Genomic DNA, 10423 nt, shown 5'->3' with positions numbered 1-10423 from the left:
AGGCTTAAATGCTAAAATGCTTTTAGCCTTATCTACACCATCTTAGGAGAAATGAGTGCATTGCAGAGAAAAGGCAGAAGTATAATGATAATAGAAATTACATATAACATAATTTGGACACGTTTGGTGAGCCTGATTACAAAGCCAAACGAGCCACATTAGGTCCCCGGGTAGTTTGCCCAGGTATGTCTAAACTACAGTCAGTTGCATAACAACATAGAAAATAATCATTGACACCAGTGGATGTACCTAAACATGAGAAATGTCTTCTTTGTGGTCTATTTAGTCTGAATCATTCTTCAAATATATTATCTGAAGGAGGAATGCGTCTGGGTATATTGTGAAGTGTATTGCAGTGTGATGACACATATTCTATGGTATTTTATGGTTTAAAGTACTGTATTTTGCGGTTTAGACTGACAAGAGCAAACAGGGTTGTTCTTTTTCAGATCATTGTTTGCGCCATCAGGGGATATTCCATTGACCACCCCCAACTCCGGCCAAACTTTGGTCCTGATTCGTGGGTATATTCTAGGTGGCTGTATCTGTAAGTTCTTACAACTCTGCACATCAGGTAAATTTGACTATTTGACAAAAAGGGGCAGTGCATAAATGTTGTTACCTTTAGCATCCTGGGCCTTCCATAATTCTCTGTTTTGTTGTATTTCTTGGTTCCATGTCATCTCGAAGCTTTTGAAGTCAACTGTGGTCAGAACACAGATGGGCTCTGGAGCTGCACACCTTTTTTCATCACTGCTGGTAAACCTGTTGACGCTTCAGGCAAACGTGCAAAACATGGACAACATTAGCACTAATAAAGCTGGAAGAATTACTTTACTGTAATTTTAAGCAAGTTTAAAGAGCTAAACAAGTTTACATACCATTATGATATTTACCACTGATACCCACATTGAGTGTTTTTAGATTACTGGTGCTCAATGAATGAAAGAAAGTACACTGTTGCAGCAGCAAACATTAACTTTGACACTGAAGGGAGACAGGTCACATGACTTCGTTAGACTAGAGTCATGAATGTGATGATTATGGACTCGATTTGACCAAGAGTTCACAGAGACTTGTAACACGACATGGACTTTAACATCAGTGAACTGTGACTTCACTTAGACGTTATGACTTGAAAAGACTTGCTACTTTCCTCTTGCTGTATACAATGAAAGAATGAATGAATGCGCTCCTTAATAGTCACCATAACGGGCTTAAAAACACCACGTCCTTAAAGTTACACTGGTCATTGTTCTCACTCTCCAGCAAATCAGAGTCAATTGATAAAAACAGCTAGTTTACCTTGCCGGTAAACGTGAGTTGTTGGTCTATGTCACAGGTATCAAACTCAGGCACGTGGGCCAAATCTGGCCCCTGGTGTAATTATATTAGGCCCGCTAGATCATGTCAAATGTGTAAGAGCTGGCCTGCCATTATATACAGTAGCTGGTATATACTGTCAGGATTAGTAGTAATAGCGATGTATAGCACATACATTTTTGTTGACCTGTAAAAATAGATTTACATTAAAAAGGAACCCAAGAGATGGAAAGAGACATATAAAAAACAAATACCACATGTTTTATTTCGAATTTTTTTTTTCTCATGTGTTAATAATATTAAACTTTGGTTGTTCCAGATTTAATGTTTGTTTAGCATTTTTTTCCCTGTGGAAATAATTCAACATTAAATATCTAGAGAGAAAGGAAAAAATGCACATTTCCAGTCAATTTTTCAATGAATATTGAGTTTGGCCTGCGTCTTCCTCCCAATTATTAATTTTGGCCAACTGTGAAATTGAGTTTGACACCCCTGGATTAAATGCTTTCGTACTTTCATGGTGTACATGGCTGCAGTGACTTTCTTATTCTTTATGAACTATCTTCAAAATAGTCAGCCCTTGTAAATGTCTGGATTCATTGACTGCGGGAGGCAGCGGCCAGGCAATCAGAGTTCATAATCAAGCTGACAAGAGTGATTTGGCTAGAGTGCGGCCACAGGTCTGCTCATTTTCTGCAATTTAGGCAATGGTACAGTGCTTAGAGACGGTATGATTGCGAGTGAGTGTGTCCTTAAACTGACATTGATTTTATTACATTTGCCTCTTTTAGGTGGCTTGAATATGTTTCACCGTCGTTGGGGTCTGCAGCTAAACATATTTAGCAGTCCAATACACTTATTTACAGATCTACAGATTTGAAGAATGCTAGATGAACAAAAGCATCACAGTAATCCATAACAGCCTTCAATCCTTATAATTCTAAAAGATATGTGGTATATAGCTCTTGTTAAAAAATGACTGGATAGTTATGAAGATTTATTATTTTATTCTGAAATGTTTTTTATGAATAAACATTAATTTCATGCCTATTCACCTGGAGTGGTGGAATTCAGAGGGAGAAACCTCTTCAATAATTGGTTTCACAATCTTCTTTACCATTTCAGACAGCACAGTAAATGTTGGCTCCACGATGAAATCAATGAATCCTGCAGGAAAAAAAAAAACGGTTTACTTTTATTTTCCCAGGTGAAGACAAATACAAATTAGAAGTTTATATTTCCAAAAAATCCATATATATAATAATGGATACTGAGAAGTATTGTAACAGCATTGTAGTATGTTACATTTTCAGTTTAAATCATCAAGGCATCATTTTAAAATAAATAGTTTGTATCTGGACTTGAAATTCAGATTCAAACAAAAAGCCTGTGTGAGCCTACATTTAGCTAGAAAACACAAAATCATATTTTTCAATATTGGACACACTTGAACAAAAGAAAATACACCTCAGTCAGTTTCACTGTCAAAAATAAATTTCTCTAATATTTTAAGATTTTAATGTAGAAAATTAATTATTCTTTTAACATAAAAGTTACTCAATCACAATCAAGTCTATCTTTCAAACTTGATGGTGATGCAGACAATAAACAAGGATATATATATAGACAATAAACAAGGATATATACTGTATATACTGTATATATATATATATATATATATATATATATATAATAAAGTGTTACAGCCTAATTTCCAGTTCCAACCCAAAGATGTAGAATGAAGTGTCTCTTACCAATTTGTGATTGGGCCACTAAAGTGGAGTTGCGGTCACACAGAGGGGAAAAGGGGAGACCCAGATTTGCTTCTTTATCCCCCTGTAAACAAATTTAGCATTGCACTTTTAATTTTAAATGGTTTAATATGCAAGCACAAAAATATTTTTTTTGAGAATATTCACAGTTTAACAAAATGTGTCAAAATAACAAGTGGGAAAACTGCGGTATATGTTTAAGGTGGTTTATGTGTGCTTGTTTGTCAAAATAACAAGTGGGAAAACTGCTGTATATGTTTAAGGTGGTTTATGTGTGCACAACTTCCAGTGGACAAGTGTGTTGCTTTTCCGACTTCATCACAATTGTCATAAAATCCTTGTTAAAAAAACATTATTAAAACCTCTTCCTGTCACCATAGCATTCGGTGTCAGGAGGTCGGATAAACATCACTGCTGTATCTCCTTGGACCAGGTGGAAAAGGACAACTGGCTTACAGAAGTGTCAATGTGTACAAGGACAGTGGCCCCAGAAATATGTTGTGCCCCTGACCCCCTCCAAAAGAGTTGGCATTGCCAACTTTGGTCAGTTGGAGAAGAGTGTTGGGTAACTCGCCCGGCATTGCCTCTCTGTCTTGGTGAATGTGTGTTCGCCTTATGTCATCCAATGTTCCCACACAGCTGGCAATTTAACTTTGAATGCCCTTTTAACACCAATATTTAGCAGTTTGAATTCTGTGGTTAATCCACCCAGAATGATGGCAAGCCACAAAGCACGACGCTACGTTGCACGGATTTGGGTTACACAACCATACTGAAATAAGTTACGAGTAAGCAACTTTTGCAAGATTTTACTCGTGATACGAGGAAACATTGAGTTCTGAGTGCTCAACTTAGCTCCATTTTTCAACTCGTCACAGTCGCGCTCACTGTCCCTCGCTTGGTTATTTTACCCGTTAATTTATTTCTTTCTTTCCCTTTAGCTCTCTCTCTCTCGCTTTCTATCATTATTATTGCCGCTGCGGTGCTCTGAGCATGGCACCGTCCCCACACACTGCTCCCTGGGCTGCCCACTGTTCACGTTGGTGATGGGTTAAAAACAGAGGTCACATTTTGTTGTGTGCAGTGGTATGCTGTGTCACAATGACAAGTAGTCATTCACTTCATTCTGAAGGTCTGATAGGGCCTTGCTGTATTTTTATTGTTTTATCACTTGCTGACTAAGACAGACTAAGAATGAGCAAGAATCCAGGGGAAAGAGGTAAAGTACACAGAAACAAAATAAAACAAAACGTTCAACTTATCAGCGATCAGATTTGAATAGAAGACTTTGAGAAAGAACCTCAAAATAGGCAGCAGAATATATTAAAAAGAATACCTGTATAAAGAACTCCTCCAGTAGAGATGTGGTCCACTGGTAATGGATTTCCCAGGTTTTTGCAGGGTGGCTAATGTCAGCAGTGTGCAACAACAAAGACAAGGCCTTTTGTTTCTCTATCCTAAAAAATGAATTAAGTCATTATTGATAGGATATTATCTATCTATGTCATGTTTAATCATTAATTAATTAATTGATCATGTTCTAACCAGAGAAATCAAATAACCTAAATAGTAATGTATATCGCAGTAAGAGAAGCACAAAAAATAGCATATAGATTTTTCCTTTCACATGTTTTGATCCTAATCTTTAATCATTTCACAAATTTCCTCTGAGGCCATCCTGTTCTCCTCTCAACTACTTCTCTTCCAATATAATAACTCCATCTTTGTTCAATATACTGTATTCACTCTCTTTTCTTAACACATGAACAAACCATCTCAACCTCCCTCCTCTCCATCCTGGTCACTACCAGCAGAAATCTCAGTATCTTCATCTGTGACAGCTCCAACTCAACCCAGGACAAGAGATACATATGATGGAATTATTACAATGGAAAATGTCTCAACAATATCTTAATGTTTAACTCAAATTACTCAGTTTTGTGACATAGAGTGAATTTAAGTTAACTGTGCTGAGAGTGAGAGAGCTTCAAAATATGGTTGAAAGCCTTGTTCTCAGCCATACTTGATTCACAGTCCCTCAGAAATTCTTCAACCAATATGCAATTGTAATGGCATACTATTGCTGCTCCATTGAGTAATTGGGTTGCTTTCACTGATTATGTTTATAATTGGTAATAAACATAGACAAACTTTGACCTAAAGCTGTTTCCCTCATGCCCAGTTATACCACTACTCACTTGTCAGGCTGTTGCAGGAGGCTCTTCATGTTTTGGATTTGCTGGAAGTGGCATGACATGTCAGTTGCCAACACCATCTCAACTACCAGAGTTCTCAGGTCTCTACAAATGTGAATAAGAAAGGAATTACACTTAATCAAACACACTGCAAAGATGTGTTGCAGTGACTTTGTATGAATGCAGATTTTGTTATATCATTCATACGGTAACTGCTAAGTGGTTCCTTGGCGATTTGTGGCAAATGTTACATGCTTACTTTGCATTGCGAGTGAAGTGACACATCACTACTAATGACTACTGTGATTATGTGGCTAATCAAATGTTTTAGAGGGTTTAGTATTGTTCTGAACATCATCCTGGAGGTTGTACTACTGTAATCCTCCTCTATTCATAATGCATTATCTATTTCTCTTTAGCATCTACAAAGTAGAAGCTTCAAATACTCTGTCTGCCTTGATCTGTTACATTCATCCACTTTAAAGATGCCCTCAAGTTATGGATCTGGCATTCTATTCATATAGTATATCTTGCCAAATATTTAATGCATTGTCCTCAATTAAATTGTATCTGACAGTTCTGATGAAAATATATTTTTCTTTTTCTTTCGGCTTTGTCCCTTTTTCATGGGTTGCGACAGTGAATCATTGATTTCCATCTCTCCCTGTTCTCTCCATCTTCTAATCTGACTCCAACTATCTACATGTCCTCCCTCACTGCATCCACATATCTCCTCTTTGGCCTTCCTCTTTTTCTCCTACCTAGTAGCTCCATCTCTACCAGTCTTCTACCAATGTATCCACTGTCCCTCCTCTGCACATGTCCAAACCATCTCAATCTGGCCTCTCTAGCCTTTTCTCCAAACCTTCCTCTCTGTGTTGTCCCTCTAATGACCTCATTCCTGATCCTGTCCATTCTTGTCACTCCTAAAGAGAATCTTAGCATCTTTAACTCTGTCACCTCCAGCTCCGCCTCCTGTCTTCTGCCTATTGCTACTGTCTCTAAACCATACATCATGGCTGGTCTCACCACCATCCTGTAAACCTTTTCCTTCACCTTAGCTGACACTCTTCTATCACAGATCACTGCTGACACTTTTCTCCAGCTGTTCCATCCTGCCTGAACTCTATTCTTCACCTCTCTTCCACAGTCTCCTCTGCTCTGAACAGTTGATCCTAAGTACCTAAACTCCTGCACCTTCACCACCTCTGCTCCTTGTAACCTCACTACACTCACTTTCACAAATCTTCATTGTGTGGCTCGTCAACTTTATTCCTCTGTAGTTGTTTCAACTCTGTGTATCACCCTTCTTATAAACTGGCACCAGAGCACTTTTCCTCCACTCATCAGGCATCTTGTCAGTCTCTAAAATTCTGTTAAACAACCCAGTCAGGAAACTCTCCTAAACACTTCCATACTTCCACTGGTATGTCATCGGGACCAACTGACTTTACACTCTTCATCCTCTTCAGGGCTTTTCTAACTTCATCCTTTCTAATCTGATCTACCTTCTTCCTAATAGTCTCTGGTTCCTCGTTTCTACTTTCCCTTTCATTTTCCTCATTTAACAACTCCTCAAAGTATTCCTTCCATCTTCTCAGCACACTTTCCTCACTTGTGATCACATTCCCCTCTCTGTCCTTAATCAACCTCACCTGCTGCACATCCTTCCCAGCTTGATTTCTCTGTCTCGCCAATCTATACAACTCCTTTTCTCCTTCCTTTGTTTCCAAACTCTCATACAACTCCTCATATGCCTTTTGTTTGGCCTTGGCCACTTCACTCTTCACCTCCCCTGTTCTCTCTTTGTACTCCAGTCTGTTCTGTTCTCTTCTGTTCTGTCACTGTCCCATCTTCTTCACCAATCTTTTTCTCTCTTTTTCTACACTACCATCCGATGTTGTTTGGCTACACTCTCGCCTGCCACCACCTTACAGTCTCTAATTTCCCTCAGATGACCTCTTCTACATAGAATATAATCTATCTGTATGGCCCTGCCTCCACTCTTGTACGCCATCCTGTGTTTCTCTTTCTTTTGGAAATATGTGTTTACCAAAGCCATTTCCATTCTCTTCGCAAAATCTACCACTGCCTGTCCTTCCAAGTTGCTCTCCCTAACACCAAACCTACCTATCACTTCATCTCCTCTGTTCCCAACCCCTACATGACCATTAAGGTCTGCTCCAATCACCACTCTCTCTCCCCTGGGGATTCCCTCTATCATCCAATCCAGCTCCTCCCAGAACTTCTCCTGTTTTTAAACTCACAGCCCACCTGTGGGGCATAACCACTAACAACATTAATCATCTCTCCTTCTATTTCTACCTTCACACACATCAACCTGTCTGACTCTCGTTTCACCTCTACCACATTTCTTACATATTCGTCCTTTATGATCACCCCTACTCCATTTCTCTTCCCATCTGAACCATAATAAAACAGTTTGTAGCCTCCTCCAATGTTTCTAGCCTTGCTGTCCTTCCACCTGGTCTACTGCACACATAAAATGTCTACTCTTCTTCTCTCCATCATATCAGCCAATTCTTTACTTTTCCCTGTCATTGTACCTACATTCAGAGTTCCAAACTTCAGACCAACACTTCTATTCTTCCTCTTTTCTCTTTTTCTCCTAACCAAATGTCCTCCTCTTCTTTTCTGTCTTTGACCAACAGTAGCCCAATTTCCATCAGTGCCCTGTAGGTCAACAGCACTCTTTGCAGACGTTTTTGACCCGGGCCCGACCGATCTGGTATGGAAAACGTTTTAATTTGCATTTTTTGATTTGGCAAAGGTTTTACACTGGATTCCCTTCCTGACACAACCCTCACCATTTATCCGGGCTTGGGACCGACACTATAAAACACTGATTTGTTTACCCAAGTGGCTGGTTTAGGTCTGATGAAATGATGATGCTTGTTGATACTTGTTAGCCGTCTATCTGGTAAGACTGCATTATCGCATACACAGAACACTAGCTGTTTCACTACTGTACAAATCAGAAGAGTCCTCACTACAATCTGCAGTGTTATCAACATTGCTCTTATTATTTTTTGGTGTTTTGCATTCAGGGTAAAGCAGCAATGGTACAAATGTACACACAGCCTCCAGACAAGCTGTTGCAATTTCATGTATTACCACCACCGACTGTGCCTCTCTCCTTTTAAATACCACCCAATTAACCAATAACTACACATTTTATAGTTATACATTATAGTTATAGTTATTTTACAGTTATAATTATGACTCACCCCCACACCAAACCCTATTTTCCCCCATCCCAAGATAAAACGTAAAAGCAGAGCGTTCCCATGCTTCCACACAGACAGGGAAGCAGCAACAGTAGGTACCTCACTGTTCACTCTGATAAATGGATTTTGTTGGTGATTTGCAGTGTTGTAGTAGTTGGCGTACGCTGGTTTAACTTTAACTCTAAATGCTAATCAGTTTAGCATTTAGCCTGCCATTGTGTGTGTGTTGTGGGTAGTCTGGGTCACCATAACACCATTTCTGCTGTGTTGTTTTGAGTGGAGGATGCAAAAATGTTCTTATAAACCTAAGGGGGGTACAGCAGAGAAAGTTTGGGAATAACAGATGAAGGGGATAACTATGGTCACATCTTTATTACTGTTCTCTGTCCTATCTTTATTTTTTTGTAATGGTAGTTTCATTTAAAGGCACAAATCTTAAGTTCTGCCCATGTGTGATTGTGTTCCTTCACCTTTGGCTCCTTATGTGATTGTATGTGGTTGCCCCTTTGATTCACTGTCCTGATAACACATGGGGGTGAAACAATAGATATCAGTCATTGTGAGTGGTCATACGTAAACCGAAACATTGAGGCTTTGAATCCAGAAAAGCCAGTGTTTTTTTTGTTTTTTTTTACTGGTAAACTAATTGCATGTGTTTACTGCATTACTGTTCTTGTTAAAGGTACAATGTCTTGTATATTAATATTAGGCAAAGTGTCAACCTTTTATCTCTACCAATGGTTGGGTGCAATCACAAAACCATGTCACTTATTTAAGTACAAGGCCATTTGTCTCTTTTCAACTTCTTAAGATATTGTATGACATGGATGGTTCAGAACCTACACAAATGCACCGTTTTATGTTTTAACCACTATATAAAAAATTGAAGACATGTTTATCTATGTTTCATATTAGATCCAAGTTTAAAGTAATTCGAGCTCACCTCCAATCATCTTTGTTAAGATTCGTGAAGATATTTTTTTCATCATCATCCTGTAGAAGACAATAGGCAGCACTGATATGGTGGTTCTCTTGAACAGCACGGTCATTGTACAACATTGCAGTTTGTGATCTGCAAGTCAAACACAGTTATGTCTATTATGAAACACACTAAAGAAAGCAATTTGTAAAACTTTGAGAACAATTTAACCTAAAAAGATTATATCTATTGTTGGGACAACCACAGTCCGGTTTAGGACTCTGACTCCCATAATTCCATTGCTTCTGGGAAACCCACATATGTCATGATCAGTAACCTCCGGAACATTTAAATTGGGGGGGTCAGCCCCAGTTTCTTTCTCTGTTTTTGGGATTCTCTCCTCGTCGGACACCTGATAAAAAGATACTTTATCCTTCCAGAATAAGACTTAGTGTACTCTTACATTCACCACAGGCTGCAATGAAAAGTGTGATAGCTAAGGTCGTCTAATTTGAATTCAAACCAGTTAATTGGGTTATTTCCAAAATTTTCGTTTTATTGCAGGCCAGGCAGTAATCAAAAGTTAGAAGTGACCGGATTCCTTCTCAACTTCATTGCGTGAACCAGCGCAATCATCAGTCAGAGACTTTCCTCCCAAGACAGACTTTCAAACCAAGAGGACCCTCTACACACAGTGGAACTGTGCGGACGCTCCTCATCCCACAAGGACCTAAGAAGTGCAGAGATTTCCCTGCGTTAAGATACGAGCAGATGTTAGGGTTAGGGACAGTTCAATTGTGCACATTGAAGTTTTATTTTTAGTATTGTTAAGTGATAATTAAACTTAGGGACAGTTCAATTGTGCACATTGAAAACACTATGAGTGTTATTGAATTGTGTTGTTTCTAGTAATCTGTGCTTCTTCTGTAGAATAGGTTATTGGATGCTCTATCTCTTCTTTTCTAA

At 38.8% G+C, this 10423-nt stretch overlaps 1 protein-coding gene and 1 long non-coding RNA gene across 2 annotated transcripts; both read right to left on the bottom strand.

Annotated features, from left to right (window-relative positions):
* Nucleotides 1-322: 322 nt before the first annotated feature.
* On the bottom strand, nt 323-3281 carry LOC112486862 (uncharacterized). Its single transcript, XR_003049422.1, has 3 exons — nt 3078-3281; nt 2379-2490; nt 323-774 (listed from the first exon to the last, which is right to left on the bottom strand). It is a non-coding gene; the product is annotated as an uncharacterized LOC112486862 (long non-coding RNA).
* Nucleotides 3282-4179: 898 nt separating this feature from the next.
* Nucleotides 4180-10205, bottom strand: pde1ca (phosphodiesterase 1C, calmodulin-dependent a). Its single transcript, XM_025054663.1, has 3 exons — nt 9482-10205; nt 5294-5395; nt 4180-4552 (listed from the first exon to the last, which is right to left on the bottom strand). Exons 1-3 carry the CDS (start codon nt 9595-9597, stop codon nt 4357-4359), a joined length of 414 nt encoding a protein of 137 aa, XP_024910431.1. The 5' UTR covers nt 9598-10205; the 3' UTR covers nt 4180-4356.
* Between the last annotated feature and the right edge of the window lie 218 nt (nt 10206-10423).

This window comes from Cynoglossus semilaevis, chromosome 3 (assembly GCF_000523025.1).
Source record: "Cynoglossus semilaevis isolate Cse_v1.0 chromosome 3, Cse_v1.0, whole genome shotgun sequence".
Taxonomy (NCBI): Eukaryota; Metazoa; Chordata; class Actinopteri; order Pleuronectiformes; family Cynoglossidae; genus Cynoglossus; species Cynoglossus semilaevis.
Note: the sequence above shows the minus strand (reverse complement) of the source record. Positions and strands in the feature narration are given on the sequence as shown.

What these genes read in the sequence shown, in the direction of transcription:
- pde1ca (XM_025054663.1), bottom strand. Translation starts at nt 9,597, where the DNA reads ATGTTGTACAATGACCGTGCTGTTCAAGAGAACCACCATATCAGTGCT. An exon ending in CTTAACAAAGATGATTGGAG is followed by an intron (nt 5,396 to 9,481) that starts GTGAGCTCGAAT and finishes TCACATTTGTAG; the next exon opens with AGACCTGAGAACTCTGGTAG. An exon ending in CTCCTGCAACAGCCTGACAA is followed by an intron (nt 4,553 to 5,293) that starts GTGAGTAGTGGT and finishes TTCATTTTTTAG; the next exon opens with GATAGAGAAACAAAAGGCCT.